At 44.2% G+C, this 22898-nt stretch overlaps 1 protein-coding gene across 1 annotated transcript in view; it reads right to left on the reverse strand.

Annotated features, from left to right (window-relative positions):
- LOC121288982 (adenylate cyclase type 8-like) overlaps positions 1 to 22898 on the reverse strand; it is a 217233-nt gene that overhangs the window by 65305 nt on the left and 129030 nt on the right. The window contains exons 10-11 of the mRNA XM_041207846.1: positions 21110 to 21311; positions 3622 to 3720 (exon numbers count right to left, since the gene is read on the reverse strand). Of these exons, the coding sequence (XP_041063780.1) occupies positions 3622 to 3720; positions 21110 to 21311 (301 nt within the window). The remainder of the gene's footprint in view (positions 1 to 3621; positions 3721 to 21109; positions 21312 to 22898) is intronic.

Consider the following 22898-nt stretch of genomic DNA (forward strand, 5'->3'; position numbering starts at 1 on the left):
GGTCACTTCAGCTGCTCTCCTTTCCTGTGGCTTTACCAGCAACGTTATTGAGGCACCATCATGTTAAATGCCCCCTCAGGTCACACACCATCATGACTTGGATCTTATTTCACTCTTCCTTCAATGTGTCCAAGACAATGTCCTGGAATTCCCAACCTAAAACTACTGTGGGAACACCAACACCACAAGGACTGCAGAGAATCGAGGAGAAAGACTACCATCCCTTCCCAGGACGACAAGGGATCGCCAGTATCACCTTGCCACCACCACTCACATTCCAAGTGCAAATTAAAAAATATATATTCCAAGACAAGTCAATGTCCGTAACAGGAAGACTCTCAGACCATGACAGAACATTCATAACCTATCCACTGGCAATTCGCGAGCCTCCATGTCAGAAACAATCTTTGGTTTCCTTAATTACTCATAAGCCTCTAGTTTCAACATCATTATGTTACTGGGCTAGGTGAATTTTCCAAAGTCATGAGTTCAAATCCCACTACAGCAACTTAGGAAAGTTAAATTCAATTAATCTAGAATAAAAAGCTAGCCTCAGTAATGAAACTACCAGATTGTTGTAAAAACTCTTCTGGTTCACTAATTTTCTTCAAGGGACAAAATCTAAATCCTCACCTGGTCTGGCCTCTTTGTGACTCCAAACCCACAACAATGTGGTTGACTATTAACTGTCCTCTAAATCACAGAATTGTTATAGCAAAAAAATGCCATTCAGCCCATCGTGTTGACACCGACTCTCTGATTGAGCATTTCACCTTGTTCCATTCTCCTGCCTTCTCCTCGTACCCCTGCACATTGTTTCTTTTCAAATAATCATCTAATTCCCTTTTGAAAACCTCGACTGAACCTGCCCCCACCACAATTCCAGGCAGTGCATTCCAGTCCCTAACCGCTCACTGTGTGAAAAAGTCTTTTCACATAACACTTTTGCTTCTTTCACCAATTACCTTAAATCTGTGCCCTTTAATTCTTGATCCCTCTGCCAATGGCAACAGTTCCCCCTATCTACTTTGTAAAATGCCAAGTTGAATGAAACTACTACAGCAAAGTTAAATAAAGCTGACTGACCACCTTACATTGACATAGCCACGGTAGACAAAAATGGCACATCCTGCCCAGTCAATCCTGCAAAGTCCTCCTCACCAATATCTGAGATTTTGTGCCAAAATTTGGAGAGATGACCACAGATTAGCCAAGAAACACAACCTGCGAGAAACCCTCCAAAGTCGTACACCATCCTTTCCACTACATCCAGTTGCAACACCATGTGTCCTCAAATTCTCTCTGTAAACCACTTCACTGTGTTTCCCTTACCCCTTCCTCCTAAAGACCTTTCTCTTTGCCTGTGCCTTCAGTCTGGCCTCGGCAAAAGAGATGTTTCTCCTTCATTCTCATTTTCTCATTTTTTTCCTTCCTATTTCTCATCTACATGTTGCCCTTTGGCAACATCACTTGAAGGTACAGCAATAGGTTTCACGTGTACGCCGATCAAACCCAGCTCTACCTCAGCACAAACTCTCTCAACCACTGTCATTAAGTTATCAGACTGCTCATCGATCATCCAGTTTCTGTCCCCTTTTCAAACTGCTTGCTAGTTGCCGACTCCATCCCTCTCCCTGCCAACAGTCTGAGATAAAGCCTGAACCTGTTCAGAACCTTGATGTCAGATTTGACCCCGAGATGAACTTCTGACCTCATATTTATGATGTCATTAAGAACGCCAGTTTCCACTCCGTAACATCGCAGTCTCATTTCATCTGCTGATGAAACTTTCATTCATGCCTTTGTTGGCTCTAGAATTGACCATTCCAATGGACTCCTTGGTTGGACTCTGCTTTCTACCCTCCTTAAACTTGAGGTCAGCCAAAACTCTGCTGCCCATGTCTTAACTCACAGCAAGTCCCGTTCTCCTTTCCCTCTGTGCTCACTGACCTACATTGGTCAAGCAACGTCTCGATTTTAAAATTCTCATCCTTGTTTTCAAATCCCTCCATGGTCTTGGTCCTCCCTATCTCTGTAATCACCTCGAGCCCCACAACCCTCAGATTTTTTTTTATTCATATACAGGATATGGATGTTGCTGGCTAGGCCAGCATTTATTGCCCATTCCTAATTGCCCTTGTTTAGAGGGCATTTAAAAGTCACCCACATTGGGTCTGAGGTAGGCCAGGTAAGAGCAGCAGATTTCCTTCCCTAAAGGATATTAGTGAACCAGGCGTTTTTTTTTTAATGACATGGTTTCATGGTTATCAGACTTTTAATTCCAGGTTTTTATTGAATTCAAATTCCACCATCTGCCATAGTGGGATTCAAACTCAGGTCCCCAGATAATTACCCTGGGTCTCTGGATTACTAGTCTAGCAACAATACCCCTAGGCCATCACCTCCTCAAAATTGTCCTTGAGAAGGTGGTGGTGAGCTGTCTTCTTGAGCCGTTGCAGTCCATGTGGTGTAGGTACACCCACAGTGATGTTAGGGAGGGAGTTCCAGGATTTTGACCCAGCGACAGTGAAGGAACAGCGATATATTTCCAAGTCAGGATGGTGACTGGCTTGGAGGGGAACTTGCAGGTGGTGGTGTTCCCATTTGTCTGCTGCCCTTGTCCTTCTAGATGGTAGGGGCTGTGGTGTTGGAAGGTGCTATCTAAGGAGCCTTGGTGAATTTCTGCAGTGCACCTTGTGGATGGTACCCACTGTGTATCAGAGGGAGTGAATGTTTCTGGATGTGGTGCCAATCAAGTGAGCTGCATTGTCCTGGATGGTGTTGAGCTTCTTGAGTGTTGTTGGAGTTGCACTCATCCAGGCAAGTGGGGACTATTCAACCACACTCCTGACATGCCTTGTAGATGGTGGACAGGCTTTGGGCTGTCAGGAGGTGAGTTACTCACTGCAGGATTCCTAGCCTCTGACCTGCTCTTGTAGCCACAGTATTTATATGACTAGTCCAGTTCAGTCCAGTTTCTGGTCGTTACTAACCCCCAGGATGTTAATAGTGAGGGATTCAGTGATGGTAATGCCATTGAATGTAAAGGGGTGATGGTTAGGTTCTCTCTTACTGGAGATGTTCATTGCCTGGCACGAATGTTACTTGCCACTTGTCAACCCAAGCCTGAATATTGTCCAGGTCTTGCTGCATGTGGACATGGACTACTCTCTGTGCTCCTCTGATTCTGACCCCTTCTACATCCCCAATTTTAATCGCTCTAATATTGGTGGCTGTACCTTCAGTTGCCCAGGCCCAAAGCTCTAGAATACCTACAACTTCCTACAACTCTTCGCATCTCTACCTCACTTTCTTCCTTTAAGAGACTCTCTAAACCCTAGCTCTTTGCCCAAACTTTTGGTCATCTGACCCAATGTCTCCTTATATGGCTCCCATAAAGCGCCTTAGGATGTTTCATTCTGTTAAAGGGGCTATATAAATATAAGTTCTTGTTATTTCAGCTCAGTTCTACTATCTGGGACATAGCAAACAGGGTTATTTAAACATGAAATGCTTCTTATCTCAGCTGTTCCCAACAATTTGATGTGGCCCCTCAATCAACCTCCCTCAGTAAAAGGAAATAAATGAAGGAACAGTTGTGTAAACCAATGGCCAACATACCTCAGTCTGGTTGCAGATACTCGTTGACCACACTGACTGATCCCAATTTGTTAAGTTATCCCTGAAACTTGCAAATGGATTCAACTCGGGACACCAAATCTGAGGAGAGATCACACAAGTCAGAATCACCAAAATCCGCGAGAGTTTACAAATTTACCACTATGCATGGAGATCATTTGAACCTTCTTCCTTAAACCGTTCAGAAACTAAACCATTGTCTCACCTTTTCCCCATAGCCCTGTTTCAATCTCATTTGCCGAACACTCTCTCCACAGTCCCAACTCAATCCCAAAATAATCGAAGAGATAAAAACAAAAAACTGCAGATGCTGGAAATCCAAAACAAAAACAGAATTACCTGGAAAAACTCAGCAGTTCTGTTGAAGGGTCATGAGGACTCGAAACGTCAACTCTTTTCTTCTCCGCCGATGCTGCCAGACCTGCTGAGTTTTTCCAGATAATTCTGTTTTTTTTTCCCAAACTAATCTCCCTGCCATGCTCCCTTCCCAAAATGTTATAATAATTCCAGACTAATCCTACTGACCCACTTTCTCCCCATAGACCTGTATCAATCACAAACTAATCCCACTGACATGACCCCTCCCCATAAACCTGTATCAATCCCAAATTAATCCCACTGCCCCATTCTCTCCTCGTAAACCTATATCAAACCTAAACTAACCCCACTATCCCACTCTTTCCCCAAATCTCTGTATCAATCCCAAACTAATCCCACTGCCCAACTTTCTCCCCATAGCCCTGTGCCAATCCAAAACTAATCCTACTGTCCCATTCTCTCCTAGTAAACCTGTATCAATCCTAAACTAATCCCATTGCCCCACTCTCTTCCCATAAACCCATGCCAATTCCGAACTAATCTCACTGTCCTGCTCTTTTCCCATAGCCTTGTGTTAATCCCAAACTAATTCCACTACCCCGCTCTCTTTCTATAGCCCTGTGCCAATCCCAAACTACTCCCACTGACCCACTCTCTTCCAAAAACCTGTATCAATCACAAACTAATCTCACTGTCCCACCTTCTCCCCGTAGACCTTTATCAATCCCAAACTAATCTCACTACCCTACTCTCTCTCGATAACCCTGTATCAATCACAAACTAGTCCCACTGACATGATCCCTCCCCATAAACCTCTATCAATCCCAAAATAATCCCACTGCCCCACTCTCTCCCATAACCCTGTATCAGTCATTAACTTGTTCACCCTATTTGTTAAAGGTTACACATTCTGCTAACAGATGCAGATCTGGCTGATGAAGAGATAAATGAGGAGTACAAAACCTCCAAAAAGTATAAAAGGACACTGCCATGTCCTGTGATAAACCTTCCTTTAGCACCTTGGGGAGGTGGTGACATATTGGTATTGTCACTGGACTAGTGGGGACCCTGGTTTGAATCCCATCATGGCAGATGGTGGAATTTGAACTCAATAAAAATATGTCCAATGATAGTCATTATTGTAAAAACCCATCTGGTTCACTAATGTCCTTTAGGGAAGGAAATCTGCTGCCCTTACCTGGTCTGGCCTACATGTGACTCCAGACCCACAGCAATGTGGTAGACTTTTAAATGGCCTGGCAAGCCACTCAGGTGTAAAAACAATAAAGAATAAAACCAGATGGACCACCATCGACCTAGCTACCTGAAACAACAACAGCAAACTCAGCCCTGCCAACCCTGCAAAGCCCTCCTTACTAATATCTGGGAGTGTAGCAAAATTGGGAGAGCTGTCCCACTGGTCAAGGAACAGGCTGGCAGGGTGATGTTCACTGAATCACACCTTACAGATAATGCCCCAGACACCATAATCACCAGTAGTGGGTATGCCTATCCCATGAGCAGGACAGATCCAGCAAAGGTATGGGGAGTGAATTCCCCTGGGAGTCCTCAACATCGACTCTGGACCCCATGGAGTCTCATGGCATCAGGTCAAACATGAGCAAGGAAACCTCCTGTTGATTTTCATGTACCGTCACCCCTCAGCTGATGAACCTGCATACCTCCTCCATGTTGAACACCACTTGGAGGAAACACTGACGGTGGTAAGGGTGCAGAATGTACTCTGGGTAGTGGAATTCAATGTCCATCACCAAGAGTGGCTCGGTAGTACCACTACTGATCAAGCTGGCTGAGTCCTAAAGGCATAGTTGCTGGACTGGGTTGGTGACAGAACCAACAAGAGGAAAAAACACACTCAACCTCATCCTCACCAACCTGTCTGCTGTAGATGCATCTGTCCATGACAGTATCGGTAGGAGTGACCACCGCTCAGTCATTGTGGAGACAAAATCCCACCTTCACATCGTGTTGTGTGGCACTACCACCATGCTAAATAGGATAGATTTCAAACAGATCTAGCAACTCAAGACTGGGTAACCATGAGGCACTGTGGACCATCAGCAGCAGCAGAATTGTACTCAAACACAATCTGTAACCTCGTGGCCCGGCATATCCCCCACTCTAACTTTACCATCAAGCCAGGGGATCAACCCTGGTTCAAGGAAGAATGCAGGAGGGCATGGCAGGAGCACACAGTGGTAGTGTCACACAACATGATGGAGGGCATCCTCAATGTAAAGGTGGGATTTTATCTCCACAACAACTGTGCTGTGGTCACTCCTACCAATACTGTCATGGACAGATGCATCTGCAGCAGACAGATTGGTGAGGATGAGGTCAAGTATGTTTTTCCCTCTTGTTGATTCTCTCACCACCTGCCGCAGACCCAATATAGCATCCCCAGGCAATACTAAAAATGAGCTGTCAATCTGGTGAAGCTACGACACAGGACTACTTGTGTGCCAAACAGCATAGGCAGCAAGTGATAGGCTAAGTGATCCTGCAACCAACGGATCAGATCTAAGCTCTGCAGTCCTGCCACATCCAGTGGTGAATGGTGATGGACAATTAAACAACTCACTGGAGGAGGAGTCTCCACAAATAAGCCCATCCTCAATGATGGAGGAGCCCAGCATATTAGTGCTAAAGATAAGGCTGAAGCATTTGCAACAATCTTCAGCCAGAAGTGCCAAGTGGATGATCCATCCCAGCCTCCTCCGGAAGTCCCCAGCATTACCAACATAAGAGCTGAAGTAGGCCATTCGTCCCCTTGTGCTTGCTCAGCAATTTAATATGATCATGGCTCATCGGTTTGTGTTTAGAGTTCCACATTCCCATCTAACCCCCATAATCTTTGATTCCCTTGCCTAACAAGAATCTATCTACTTCTGTCTTAAAAAGGTTCAATGACCCTGCCTCCACCGCCTTTGAGGCAGAGAATTCCAAAGTCACACAACTCTCCAAGAGAAAAACATTCTCCTCATCTCTGTCCTGATAGAGCGACTCCTAATTTTAAAACAGTGCCCACTAGTTCTGGACTCACCCACAAGAGGAAACATCCTTTCCACATCCACCTTGTCAAGGCCGTTCAGGATCTTGTAAACTTCAATCAAATCACCCCTCACTCTTCTAAACTCCAGTGGAAACAAGCCCAGTCTGTCCAACCTTTCCTCATAAGACAACCCACTCATTCCAGGTATCAATCTAGTAAACATCCTCTCAACCGCCTCCTATGCATTTACATCCTTATTTAAATAAGGAGACCAAAATTGCACACAGTATGTGAGATGTGGTCTCACCAATGCCCTGCATAACTTAAGCATAACATCCTGACTTTTACGTTCAATTCCTCTCATAATAAAGGATAGCATTCCATTAGCCTTCTGATTACATGCAAACTAACTTTTTGTGACTCATGCTTTAGAATACGCAGATACTTTTGTACCTCGGAATTATGCAGTCTAAGTAATTCTGCAGTTTAAGTAATTCTGCAGTCTAAGTAATTCTGCAGTTTAAGTAATTCTGCAGTTTAAGTAATACTCTGCTTTTCTAATTTTTTCTGCCAAAGTGAACAACTTCACACTCCATCTGCCAGATTTTTGTCCACTCACTCAACATATCTATATCCATCTGCAAACCCCTTACGGCTTCTTCACAACATACTTTCCTGCCTAGATTTACATAGTCTGCAAATTTAGCTGCCATGCCTTCACTCCCCTCATCTAAGTCATTGATGTAAATTGTAAAAAGTTGAGGCCCCAGCACAGACCCCTGTGGGACTCCACATGTCACATCCTGCCAGTCAGACAAAGACCCATTTATCATACTCTCTGTTTTTTGCAAGCCAGCCAATCTTCTATCCATGCTAGTATGTTACCCCTACACCATGAGCTTTTATTTTCCACAACAATCTTTGATGAGGCACCTTATCAAATGCTTTCTGGAAATCCAAGAACTACACATCTACAGGCTTCCCTTTATCCACAGCATGTCACTCCTTCAAAGAGCTCTAACAAATTGTTTATACATAATTTCTCCTACATAAACCATACTGACCCTTTCCGATTACCTTGAGCTTTTCTAAGTGCCCAGCTATAATCTCTTTAATGATGGATTCTAACACCTTCCCAATGATAGACATCAAGCTTACTGGCATCACAGATGCCAATCTTCAGCCTATTCGATTCACTCTATGAGATATCAAAAAACGACTGAAGGCACTGGGTATTACAATGGGACCTGACAATATTCGGGCAATAGTACTGAAAACTGGTGCTCCAAAACTTGCCACACCCCTAGCCAAGCTGTTCTAGTACAGCTACAACACTGGCATCTACCTGGAAACGTGGAAAATTGCCCAGGTATGTCCACTACACAAAAAGCAGGACAGGTCCAACACTGTCACATCAGACTACTCTTGATCATCAGTAAAGTGATAGAAGGGGTCATCAACAGTGCTATCAAGCAGCACTTGTTTAGCAATAATCTGCTCACTGGTGCCCAGTGTGGGTTTCGCCAGGACCACTCAGCTCCTGATCTCATTACAACCTTGGTTCAAACATAGACAAAAGAGCTGAACTCCCGAGGTGAGGTGAGAGTGACTGCCCTTGACATCAAGGCAGCCGTTGCCGAGTGTGGCATCAAGGAGCCCTAGCAAAACTGGAGTCAATGGGAATCAGGAGAAAAACTCTCTGCTGGTTGGAGTCATACCTAGCACGAAGGAAGATGGTTGTGGTTGCTGGAGGTCAGTCATCTCAGCTCCAGGACATCACTGCAGGAGTTCCTCAGGGCAATGTCCTCAGCCCAACCATCTTCAGCTGCTTCATCAATGACCATCCTGCCATCATAAGGTCAAAAATGGGGATGTTCACTGATGATTGCATCATGGTCAGCACCATTTGTGATTCCTCAGATACTGAAGCAGTTTATGTCCAAATACAGCAAGACCTGGATAACATCCAGGCACAGGGCTGTCAAGTGGCAAGTAACATTCACTTCACACAAGTGTCAGGCATTGACCATCTTCAACAAGAGAGAATCTAACCATTGGCCCTTGACATTCAATGGCATTACCATCACCGAATCCCCAACTATCAACATCCTGGAGGTTACCATTGACCAGAAACTGAACTGGACCAGCCATATAAATATTGTGGCTACAACAGCAGGTCAGAGACTGGGAACCTTGCAGCGAGTAACAACCTCCTGACCCTCAAAGTCTGTCCACTATTCACATGGCACAGGTCAGGAGTGTGATGGGATACTTCCCACTTGTCTGGATGAGTGCAGCTCCAACAACACTCAAGGAACTCAACACCATCCAGAACAAAGCAAACGCTTGATTGGCAACCCATCCACAAACATTCACTCCCTCCACCATTGACGCACAGTAGCAGCAGTGTGTACCATCTACAAGATACACTGCAGGAATTCACCAAGGCTCCTTAGACAGCACCTTCCAAACCTACAGCCACTACCATCTAGAAGGACAAGAGCAACAGACACATGGGAACACCACCACCTGGAAGTTCCCCTCCAAGTCACTCACCATCCTGACTTGGAAATATATCACTGTTCCTTCACTGTCGCTGGGTCAAAATCCTGGAACTCCCTCCCTAACAGCACTGTGGGTGTACCTACACCACATGGACTGCAGCGGTTCAAGAAGGCAGCTCACCACCACCTTCTCAAGGACAAGTAGGGATGGGAAATAAATGCTGGGCCCAGCCAGCGAAGCCCACATCCCGTGAATGAACTAAAAAAAAACCTTACTTTGATTTTAACAAGGTAGCTGCCTTAGATCTAAAGACATGGGACATTTGCAGCGTTCATTATGTAAACCTGATGGCCAGATTTAGTCCTTCTACAATAATACAGTCAGGACAAAAAGCTTATTACATACAAAATCACAGAGAAATGGATAAGTGACACCGATGGTGTAATGGTATTGTCTCTGGACTAGTAATTCAGAGACCTAGAGTAATTCTAAGTAAAGGCAAGGGTTTGAATACTGCCACAGCAGATAGTGGAATTCAATTTTTTTAAAATCTGGTATTAAAAGTCTAATGATGACCATTCCTGATTGTTGCAAAAATCCATCTGATTCACTAATGCTCTTTAGGGAATGAAATCTGCGGTCCTTACCTGGTCTGGCCTACATGTGACTCTAGACCCACAGCAATGTGGTTGACTCTTAAATACCCTCTGAACAAGGGCAATTAGGGATGGGCAATAATTGCTGGCCCAGCCAGTGACACCCACATCCCATGAATTCAGAGATATGTGTGAAAATATGAACAACACAGTATTTTTTTTTATTCACTCATGGGATGTGGCTGGCTGGGCCAGCATTTATTGCCCATCCCTCATTGTCCTTGAGAACTGAGTGGCTTGATAGGCTATTTTTAAAAGTCAACACATTGCTATGGGTCTGGAGTCACATGTAGGCCAGATTTCCTTCCCTAAAGGACATTAGTGAACCGGATGGGTTTTTATGGCAATTGACAATGGTTTCACAATCATGATTAGACTTTTAATTCCAGATGTTTTATTGCATTCAAATTTACCATCAGCCAGGGTGGGATTCAAACCCATGTCCCCAGATCATTATCTGCGTATCCGGAGTACTAGTCCGGTGACAATAACTCTTGTATTTTCAGTGTTGGACTCTGAAAGGAATCATGTGGTGATCGTTGAAACAGTGCATAAAATTTTAGCTGTTTAACCAGGCTGCAAGTTGAAAAACACCCTGGCACAGGAGGTTCATGCAAAGAATCCACTTCAGATTCAGTCCTTATCAATTTGCCTTTAGGAGAAATATCAAATTGCCTTCTGTGCTGTGTGATAGTCCTCCTGCTCTAGAAAGTGCTACAATTCATTCCATTTTTTTTGCAGATTTGCATGTTATGCAGGCAAGGAGATCAGTTTTCATCAAGGCTGAGGTCTCAGTGAAGATTGGAAGAAATTTGAGGCATCGTGCAAGATCAGCTGAGAGAGAATTTAATTCAGAAGATTTGGTATACTATAAAAGAGACGGTCATAGCAAATTTGAAAGTCTTGGTAAGGTAATACTTATGATGGCAAGACAGTAGTTATCAAACATAGCAATCAAACTATTAAGGTGCATTCTTCACAATTATTTTTATTTATTCATTCACGAGATGTGGGCTTCGCTGGCTGGGCCAGCATTTATTACCCATCCCTAATTGCCCTTGAGAAGGTGGTAGTGAGCTGCCTTCTTGAGCCGCTGCAGTCCATGTGGTGTACGTACTCCCACAGCACTGTTAGGAAGGGAGCTCCAGGATTTTGACGCAGCAACATTGAAGGAACGGTGAAATATTTCCAAGTCAGGATGGTGAGTGACTTGGAGGGGAACTTCCAGATGTTGGTGTTCCCATCTGTCTGCTGCCCTTGTCCTTCTGGATGGTAGTGGTTGTGGGTTTGGAAGGTGCTGTTGAAGGAACTTTGGTGCGTTCCTGCAGTGCATCTTGTAGATGGTACACACACTGTTGCTACTGTGCGTCGGTGGTGGAGGGAGTGAATGTTTGTGGATAGAGTCCCTATCAAGCGGGCTGCTTTGTCCTGGACGGTGTCAAGCTTCTTTATTATTGTGGGAATTGCTCTTATCCAGGCAAGTGGGGAGTATTCCGTCACACTCCTGACTTGTGCCTTGTGGACAGGCTTTGGGGAGCCGGGAGGTGAGTTACTCATTACATGATTCCTAGTCTCTGACCTGCCCTTGTAGCCACAGTATTTATATGGCTGGTCCAGTTCAGTTTTTGGTCAATAGTAACCCCCAGGATGTTGATAGTGAGGGATTCAGTGATGGTAATGCCATTGAATGTCAAGGAGCGATTGTTGGATTCTCTCTTGTCGAAGATGGTCATCACTTGGCACTTGTGTGGTGCGAATGTTACTTGCCACTTGTCAGCCCAAGCCTGGATATTGTCCTGGTCTTGCTGCATTTGGACATGGACTGCTTCAGTATCTGAGGAGTCATGAGTGGTGCTGAACGTTGTGCAATCATCAGCGAACATCCCCACTTCTGACCTTATGATGGAAGGAACGTCATTGATGAAGCAGCTGAAGATGGTTGGGCCAAGGGCACTACCCTGAGGAACACTTACAGTGATGTCCTGGAGCTGAGATGATTGACCTCCAACAACCACAACCATCTTTCTTTTATGCAAGGTATGACTCCAACCAGCGGAGAGTTTTCCCCCGATTCCCATTGACTCCAGTTTTGCTAGGGCTCCTTAATGCCACTCTCGGTCAAATGCAGCCTTGATGTGAAGGGCAGTCACTCTCACCTCACCTCGGGAGTTCAGCTCTTTTGTCCATGTTTGAACCAAGGCTGTAATGAGGTTGTGAACTGAGAAGCCCTGGTGGAACCCAAACTTGGTGTCAGTGAACAGATTATTGCTAAGCAAGTGCTGCTTGATAGCACTATTGATGACCCCTTCCATTACTTTACTGATGATCGAGATGGGGTGGTAATTGGCTGGGTTGGATTTGTCCTGCTTTTTGTGTACAGGACATACCTGGGCAATTTCACTATTGGCCATGGCAGTATTCAAACCACAGCATTACATCTGGGTCCCTGGATTTCTAACCCAGCAACAACACCACTGCGCATCATCTCAGACCCTGAGCTGATGGAAGCAAACAAAGCACCTTGGCCGGGATCCTCTAGCCCCACCATGGTGGGACCCACGCACAGGGGATGTGGTGGGCCAGAGCCAAAAATCCATTGATTTTCGATGGGACCGGAAGATTCAGGTGGTGGGTGGGGCAAGAAAATCCCAGCTTTGTACTTGAAATGTTAGGAACTAAAAATAGTTTAAGTAAGTTGTACGTGTATTTGGGTGCGCTAGGAATGAGGTATCTTAAGTTTAAGTTCAATTTATTTTTTTTCCTATTTGTGGGTTAAAAGGTGAAACCTGGGATCTAGTTTCATTTTTGTTGTGGAGAGAGCAGGTCTGAAGCTTTGTTTGTATACCTGCATTTCTAATGAGTTTTACTATTTCTGAAGAGGAGTAAAACAAGCACAAGAGTGGAAAAACTGTGCTGTTGCTTGGCAACAGATTCCAGAGAGGGAGATACATGCACATGCTTACACACACGCTTACACACACACACACACACACAGGAAATACTAAAACAAAAGCAGTTTGAGTTCAGTTGGAAGCAGCTGCCAGAGAGACGGACAGATAGCAAGTCCCAAACTAAAGTTGAAGCTACACTTCCAGGGAGACTGGATACTGGGAGAGGAAACTGCAGAGAGAACAGATTTCCCAAAAAAAAAGGTCCCAAAGCCATGGAGTGAGACAGGAAGGAGGGTCCCAAGAAGACCTTCTAAACAAAGGAAGGACAAGAATCTGAAAAAGGTTCTGTTCTGTGGAAGTGAAAGTAAGGAGCAGAGGGAAAGGCTTCAAGCTTCAGGCTTAAAGAGGAAGCAGATTGAAAGCAAGAAGTTAGAAGGCCCAAAGAGACAGCTGAAGGCCTGTAACTCATTACAATGGGCATGTGAAGCAGTGGTGCTGCTGATGGCTGAGTCAGTGAGAGAGAGAGTACGTGGAAGAAAGCTTGAATGCATGTGGTGATCCAGGGGAGAGGAACATCGGAAGAAGAGTTTGAAACCCTGAAGGAGGACCCTTGTGGAAGGCGTCTGATAGAAAGCATCGTTTGAGAGAAGATTCTAAAGCGGGTTGTTGAAAAGTGGAGATTGGAAACCCTTGTGTGAAAGACAGAGTTCATTGAGACCAGTTGGCTCACCATGTGACAAGCATCTTGGGTGGGGGGGGAGGGGGAGTTGAGGAGAGATCCATGGCATCTGGTTGAGGTGGCATCTATCACTTGGTTTCAGGGAGTGGTGTGTCGGGCCACAGGTCGTCTATTGGCTTGCATGGACTATGTACTTACTGTGAACATTAGAGTGTAAGATAGCTTTCGCAACTTGTGTTATCCTTACAAATCTGTATATATCTGTAATCGTATAGTTGTGGGTGAAGGAGTATTGTAATATAGTTCATCTTTTCTTAGTTAATAAATGTTTTATTCTTTTTGTTAAAAGTTCATCAGCTGACTCCTGTGACTTTGTTCAGTAGCCACTCTCCACATACCTTGGATCTATCAAGAAGGGTTCCACCCTGGGATCAGTCTTGTCCAGTAGTAACATCAGCTGGGGTCATAACAAATGCTCAGAGTTTTGTGATGAAGATCCTGAGGAACAGAATGTGATCGATCAAGGATTGGATAGTGGGAATGTGAGTGATCATGACACATATGACAGGACTATCATATCCACAGACCAATTGCCCAGAGTAGGTACTCAGGTAACATATATTCCAAAGGAATCTAGTGAACAGAGGGATGCAACAATTGTAGGACATTCAGGAAAAGTTACTGACAAGTGTGAATCTTGGTTGAATGTTCATGATGATTGCCAAGAAATGAGGTCCATGGACTGGCAAATTGGGGTGGTAGAATGCAGAATGAGAAAGCATGATGCAAATACTGATAGTGAGCCTGGAAATAGCTTTTGCTTCAGAAATCGATGGTATTGTGGAGAAAGACAGACTGATAGTATAAGAAGGAAATCTCACAATACTCGTCCCAAAAGACACAAAAGTGGAAATAGAAGCTGTAACTTGAATAGATTAGACAATGAAATAAAGGTCACAGAACAGTCTCTTGACAGAACCAGCAGATGTTCCCATGAGCATGAAGTTTGGTGGCTGCCAATAAGATTGAAGATAAGACCAGTAAGATAAAACAAAAGGAATTAGAGTTTATCTGAGGTACCAGCCTTGTCACATAGTTGGAATTTGTACTCAAAAATCCTTGTAGCTGTGACTTTTAAGGCAAGGCTAGTTGCTAGAGTTTTTAAAGCCCACATTTTCTCTCACAGCTGGAAAAGTAATCCATGTGCTGAAAATAGATTGTGTTTAACAAAAAAACAGAATGTTTTTTTTGTATCATGGGGAAAACTTTCAGGCTTCTTCGAGATGCATGTTGATGATTTCTTATGGGAATGTGGAATTTGAGAAGTGTGTTGTTAATAAGATCAGAATAGAATTTAAAATTGGAGTCAAGTTTGTGGGAATTTTAAACATATTGGTTTAGATGTTAAGCAAATCAGGCCTGGAATAACTTTAAATCACCAATCCTATTTAGAGAGTGTTACACCCCCTCATACTCGATTATCACAGAAAGATGAGATTATAGCTAAAGAAGGAGCAAACCAATTCTGAAGCTTGATTGATCAATTAGTCAGTTGAACTGGGTATTCGACTTCAGATAGTTTCATAATATTTCTTAGGGAATAGGGAACGTCCTTTAGCTTGGGAAGCTAAAAAGATAAGGAGTTGTCAAAAGTGCTTTGGGTGCCGAAAGACTGGCTTTTCTGGCAGTGGCTTTGGGATTCTGTCTGGTAAATACTTTCATTGAGGTTCTGTACAATCGGCATACTGAAGAATGTATATCCATTGAATGCTATGTTCTTTGTGGGGTAACGTACACTCTATGGGCAAGATTTTTACCTCGTCAGGAGTGGTCGTGAAGCCTGCAATCAGGCCCTGACATCGATTTCACGCTGGCTGGCCAATCAACGGGCAGCCAGCATGAATCATGCGCTGCAACACTGAGCACTGCCGGGGTGGGGGTGGGCGGGAGGAGGGTGAGTGCGGAAGTTTGGTCATGCACACAGGAGCGCGCACTGAAAGCTCCCTTAAGGCACAGGTTGGCCTCAAGGAGCTGAAGATTTTTTAAAAAGCAAATAGAGATTTTACAAATGTTAAAAACATGTCCCCTCACGTGACTCTGTCACATGAGCAGGGAAATGTTACAAACGAGATTTAAACATTTTTATTTTATTTTTAATTCCTGTTGGAAATCTCATCCCGCCCGTGGATGAGGTTTCATAAAAAATCCAAAGGCGGCCTGGCCGATTCGGCTGCCCGCCAAGCGTAAGGTTGGACAGGCAGTGAAAACTTGCATTCACTTGTGATTTTAATGGCCTTAGTAGGCCTGTTAATTGTCAGCAGGCGCGCTGATAACTGTGGATAAAGGGGAACCAGTGGACGTACCGTACTTAGATTTCAAAAGGCATTTGATAAAGTGCCATATCAAAGGTTATTGCAGAAAGTAAAAGCTCATGGTGTAGGGGGTACCGTTTTGACATGGAGAGGAGATTGGCTGGTTAACAGGAGGCAGAGAGTTGGCATAAATGAGTCTTTTCTGGTTGGCAGGCTCTGATGAATGGTGTGCCACAGGGATCAGTGCTGGGGCCTCAACTTTTTACCATTTATATAAATGACTTGGATGAAGGGACCGAAGGAATGGTGGCTAAACTTGCTGATGGCACAAAGATAGGTAGGAGAGTGAATTGTGAAGAGGACGTTAGGAGCCTACAAAGTGACATAGATAGGTTAAGTGAGGGGGCAAAGGTCTGGCAAATGAAGAATAATGTGGGCAAATGTGAAATTGTTCATTTTAGCAGGAAGAATAAAAAAGAAGCTTATTATTTAAAAGGTGAGAGATTGCAGAACTCTGAGATTCAGAGGGATCTGGGTGTCCTAGTGCATGAATCACAAAAGATTAGTATGCAGGTACAACAGGTAATTAGGAAAGCTAATAGAATGTTATCATTTATTGTGAGGGGAATTGATTACAAAAATAATCTTCAGTTGTACAGGACATTGGTGCGACCACACCTGGAGTATTGTGTACAGTACTGGTCCCCTTATTTAAAGAAAGATGTAAATGCATTAGAAGCAGTTCAGAGAAGGTTTACCAGACTAATACCAGGAATGGGTGGGTTGTCTTATGAGGAAAGGCTGGACAGGTTAGGCTTGTATCCACTGGAGTTTAGAAGAGTAAGAGACAACTTGATCGAAACCTCTAAGATCCTGTGGGGTCTTGACAGGGTGAATGTAGAGAAGATGTTTCCTCTTGTGGGACAGTCTAGAACTAGGGATCACTGTTTAAAAATAAGGGGTCGCTCATTTAAGACAGAGATTAGGAGAATTTCTTTCTCTTAGAGGGTAGAGAGTCTTTGGAACTCTGTTCCTGAAAAGGCTGTGGAAGCAGAGACCTTGAATATTTTTCAGGCAGGGCTAGATAGATTCTTAATTAACAAGGGAGTGAAAGGTTATCAGTGGTAGGCAGGAATGTGGGATTGAAGTTACATTCAGGTCAGCCATAATCTTATTGAATGGCAGAGCAGACTTGAAGGGCCGAGTGACCTTCTCCTATTCCTAATTCGTATGTCCATATTATTACATACAGCTGCAGATATAAATATAGCAAACGTATCATCCACAGATCAGAAATATGAGAGGGGTAGGAGGTTAGGTGTCATTCCATCGAAAACATGTTTCTCATGGAACCCAACAAAGATGTTTGCGAGAGCTAGGCCTAGAGGGGATCCCATGACAACACCATCTCTTTGGACATACATTCTGTCATTAAAACTGAACTAAAACTGCACAAGTTGCTGAGTTCATTAGAATGCTGATTCACACAATGATGGCGGGTCTTGATCCCCATGATATAGAGCTGCAGCACAAATAGCTATGGATTCCTTAAATGGAACATTGGTGAATAGGCTAGCAATGTCAAACGAGCACACTGGACACAGCATTGCTATTGACATGCAAGTCCTGTACAGTCTTCACAAATGTGAAGGAATGCTTCACCATGTATGTGGAAAACCTGCACAAAACTGGGTGTAATAATTCACCCCACCATTTGGCCAATTCATGCTGTGCAAAACTGATCATGGATAAGATGGGGCATAAAGGGACATCACTTTTGTGTGTCCTGGGCAGCTCATACATACACAGACATAGCAAACCGTGAGGACAAACTCTGTCATATATATCACACGGTAGCTCTTATACAAGTCCAGCAAGCCACCAATCAGGATCAAGCTGTTTGTTTTAAATTTAAACAATGCTTGGCAGTTAACTATCAGTCACCATCACTTGTTCTCCACAAGAGGTATAAATAGGAAAGGATTGAAACTTGAGTGGTTGAGTTAGGTGGTGTGTGTGTTTGTAACATGGATCTTTGGAAATAAATGCTTATAGCGCTTGGTTCAATCATGGACAAGATAGCTGAACTCCAGAGGTGAGGTGAGAGTGACTGTCCTTGATGTCACGACTGCATTTGACCGAGTGTGGCAACAAGGAGCTCTAGCAAAACTGGAATCAATGGGAATCAGGAGAAAACTCTCTGCTGGTTGGAGTCATACCTAGCACAAAGGAAGATGGTTGTGGTTGCTGGAGGTCAGTCATCTCAGCTCCAGGACATCACTGCAGGAGTTCCTCAGGGTAGTGTCCTCGGCCCAACCATCTTCAGCTGCTTCATCAATGACCTTCCTTCCATCATAAGGTCAGAAGTGGGATGTTCGCTGATGATTGAACAATGTTCAGCACCATTCACAATTCCTCAGATACTGAAGCAGTCCATGTCCAAATGAAGCAAGACCTGGACAATATCCAGACTTGGGCTGACAAGTGGCAAGTGACATTCACGCCACAGAAGTGTACTGCAATGACCATCTCCAACAAGAGAGAATCCAACCAACAGCCCTTGACATTCAACATTATTACCATCACTGAATCCTCCACTATCAAGATCCTGGGGGTTACCATTGACCAGAAACTGAACTGGACTAGCCATATAAATACTGTGGCTACAAGAGCAGGTCAGAGGCTAGGAATCGTGTGATCAGTAACTGACCTCCTGACTCCCCAAAGCCTGCCCACCATCTACAAGGCACAAGTCAGGAGTGTGATGGAATACTCCCCACTTGCCTGGATGAGTACAGCTCCCACATCACTCAAGAAGCTCAAAATCATCCAGGACAAAGCAGCTCACTTGACTGGCACCACATCCACAAACATTCACTCCCTGCACCGCCATCGCACAGTAGCAGCAGTGTGTACCATCTACAAGATGCACTGCAGAAGTTTACCAAGGCTCCTTCAATAGCACCTTCCATGACCACTACCATCTAGAAGGACAAGGGTAGCAGATAGATGGGAACACCACCACCTGGAAGTTCCCCTCCAAGTCACTCACCATCCTGACTTGGAAATATATCACCATTCCTTCACTGTCGCTGGGACACAATCCTGGAACTCCCTCCCTAACAGCACTATGGGTGTACCTACACCACATGGACTGCAGCGGTTCAAGTAGGCAGCTCACTACCACCTTCTCAAGGGCAACTATGGATGGGCAATAAATGCAGGCCCAGCCAGCGAAGCCCACATCCCTTGAACGAATAAAAAAAAATAATAAGTGCATAAAGTTAGGCTCCAGCTGTATTCCTCCATCACCAGGTTTTCTGGAATATAACACCAGTGCCCTACCCTCTCCCTATAGCTCTGTGCCAATCTATAGTTTTGGATGATGTTAAGCACAATGTATAACTTAAGTTTAATTTATATTTGTATGTGTGCGTTAAAAAAGGTGAAAGATGGTTCTAGTTTCATTTAGAGCTATTTTGTGGGCTGGTGCCGGGCAGTTTGGAGGCCCTGTATGTATACATGCATTTTTAATGAGGTTTTACAACCCTTGATGTGATGAGGTGGGTTGCAAAGGGTTTAGTAAGCTAGTGAATTCAGGAAAGAAAACATAACGTAGAAAAAACTGTGCTGTTGCCTAGCAACAGGGGTCCATGGGGAAAGACAGAAGGGCAGTCAATGTGTATGTATGTATGTACGTATGTGTGTATATAGTCAGTGTGTGCATGTATGTATATATGTATGTATATAGTCAGTGTGTGTATGTATGTATGTACATATGTATGTAGATAGTCAGTGTGTGTATGTATGTATGTACGTATGTATGTATATAGTCAGTGTGTGTATGTATGTATGTATGTATATAGTCAGTGTGTGTATGTATGTATGTGCATATGTATGTATATAGTCAGTGTGTGTATGTATGTATGTACGTATGTATATAGTCAGTGTGTGTGTATGTATGTATGTATATAGTCAGTGTGTGTATGTATGTATGTGCATATGTATGTATATAGTCAGTGTGTGTATGTATGTATGTACATATGTATATAGTCAGTTTGTGTATGTATGTATGTATGTATGTATATAGTCAGTGTGTGTATGTATGTATGTACATATGTATGTATATAGTCAGTGTGTGCGTTTATGTATGTATGTACGTACTTATGTATGTATATAGTCAGTATGTGTATGTATGTACGTATGTATGTATGTAGTCAGTGTGTGTATGTATGTATGTGTATAGTCAGTGTGTGTATGTATGTATGTACATATGTATGGATATAGTCAGTGTGTGTGTGTATGTATGTATATAGTCAGTGTGTGTATGTATGTATGTATGTATGTACGTATGTATGTATATAGTCAGTGTGTGTATGCCAGAGAGTTAAGGCAGGAGTTTTAAACTCTCTGGTAAGAAATCCTGCAAGACTGCTAGGGAACTGAGTTTAGGGAACACATGTGTTTGCTCTGAATAAGTAATAGTGAGCTGAGATCGTGGTTTTTTGGATGTCTCCGGGAGAGATACCAGCTGCGGAAAGGCATCTAGTAAATGTTCAGGAATTTTAAGGAAGAAAACCGTTTGCAACTGAGCCAGCCCAATCAAGAAGCCTTGGTGTTGAGATAGTGGTAAATCATCACTGAGGTTTTGTGTCTACTGAGAAAAAGGAATAGTGTGAGATTGAATCATTTTTCTGGTGTTTGTATTGAAATCTTTCCAACCTTTCCGTCTAAGTGTAATATAGTTCACATTTTTCCTGTTTAATAAACATTTTATTCTTTTTGCTGTAAGTACATACACTGACAGACTCTTGTGAATGTGTTCAGTCACTGACCTCCATGTTTCTAAAAACAACAAAGTTAGAATCTACCAAATCACTCTGGGATTTGACTTGCCCAGTATTAACATCAGTTGGAATCATAACAATGGATTACCTTCTCAAGGACAATTGAGGATGGGCAAGAGATGTTAATCTTCCCACTGATGCCCACGTCCTGAGAATGAATAGCTCCATGTAGTCTACTCATCTGGCAATATTACATTTGAAATACTGTACGAAATTCCAGGGGTTAGGGTCCCACTAGCTCTCACTCACCATGTCATACAAAGATGAGATAAAGTTGAGCATGATGGATAGCAACATGAGGGTTGTTCTGACACTGTACGTCTCTTGAATCCAGCCACACAGTTCGTGCATGGCCTTTGGGAAATATTTGAACCCCTCAGACAAGGTGCAAAGCAGCATCCAGCAGTAAACGATTACGATGGAGATGAAATGGCCAATCCTCATTTCTTTCCTGTGGGTAGAAAACACATGGGTGGATTTATCTGTGGGATATCCCTCCAAACAATTCACATACAACAAGATACAGAAACTCTTGTTAGGTGGCTGAATGAGTCAGACAGCCTGTGCATTGTACAATCCCACAAGTAGCAGTGAGGTGAAAAGCTCGCTTTGTTTTTTTGGGGGAATGTTCAGAATATTTAACTCTAACGGCTCAGCACTACTGCAATGAGCTCAGTTTAGATCCTGTTTTAAAGCCCTCCAGTTAAAGGCTATGGAGTCGAATAGTAATCACCAAAAGCCAAGATCAACTCCATGAACTCTGGTAGGGTGAGAAGAGGTGTGTGAGCTATCTTCTTGCTGTTTGATCCCAGGGCCTGGCTTTCAACCTTGGACTTCTCCCCTGTGGCTTGCAGATGCTGTCCACAGCCGAACTGATAATAGAGGCTGATATCCCAAGGCTTTATGGCAATCATAAGTCACATTTCCCATATTTGAAAGACAGGTTCTGGAATGTCTGTTCAGAGACCAGGATAGTCCTTTGCAATCCAGAGCCACTGATCCCCTGCCAAGACCACTACCTACAGAAGAGCCCTAAACCGTGAACATTTCAGCACCTCATTGTTGTTCCTTGCTGCCTAAGACATTATCCACAGACAAAGTATCAGTTTCCACTCTGAGTTCGACTGCCTCCCACAAACTCCATTCCTAATTTCTAATATCATCCTTCTCCCTGGCCACTGTCTGAACAAAATGTCTACAACCTAGCTATCCTATCTGACCCTGAATTGTGCTTCTGACCTCACATCTTCCCCAGCACCTATTTCTGTCTCAGTAACATTGCCTGTCCCTACCTGTGACCGTCCCCGTCTCTGACCCTGTCTCTGACCCTGTCCCCGTCCCCGTCCCCATCTCTGTCCCTGTCCCCGTCTCTGACCCTGTCTCTGACCCTTTTCCCATCTCTGACCCTGTCCCTGTCCCCGTCTCTGACTCTGTCCCCGTCCCTGTCCCTGTCTCTGACCCTATCCCCGTCTCTGACCCTGTCCCAGTCCCCATCTCTGTCCCTGTCCCCATCCCCGTCTCTGACCCTGTCCCCGTCTCTGTCCCTGTCCCTGTCCCCGTCCCCGTCTCTGACCCTATCCCCGTCTCTGTCCCTGTCCCCGTCTCTGTCCCTGTCCCCGTCCCCGTCTCTGACCCTGTCCCCGTCCCCGTCTCTGACCCTGTCCCCATCTCTGACCCTGTCTCCATCTCCGTCCCTGTCCCCGTCTCCGAACCTGTCGCTTCTCTGACCCTGTCCCCAACTCTGTCCCTGTCCCCGTCTCCGACCGTGTCCCCATCTCTGTCCCTGTCCCTGTCTGTGTCCCCGTCTCTGACCCTGTCCCCGTCTCTGACCCTGTCTCCATCTCTGACCCTTTTCCTGACACTGACTTCAGTGGTGGGCAGGATCCTAGGAACAATTATTCGGGATAGAATTAGTAGTCACATGGAAAAATATGGGATTATAAGGAAGATCCAGCATAGATTTCTAAAGGGGAAATCATGTTAAACTAAGTTACTGGAGTTTTTTGAAGAGGGAACAGAAAAGGTTGATGAGGGTAAT

This window comes from Carcharodon carcharias, chromosome 2, assembly GCF_017639515.1.
Source record: "Carcharodon carcharias isolate sCarCar2 chromosome 2, sCarCar2.pri, whole genome shotgun sequence".
NCBI classification, from domain to species: domain Eukaryota; kingdom Metazoa; phylum Chordata; class Chondrichthyes; order Lamniformes; family Lamnidae; genus Carcharodon; species Carcharodon carcharias.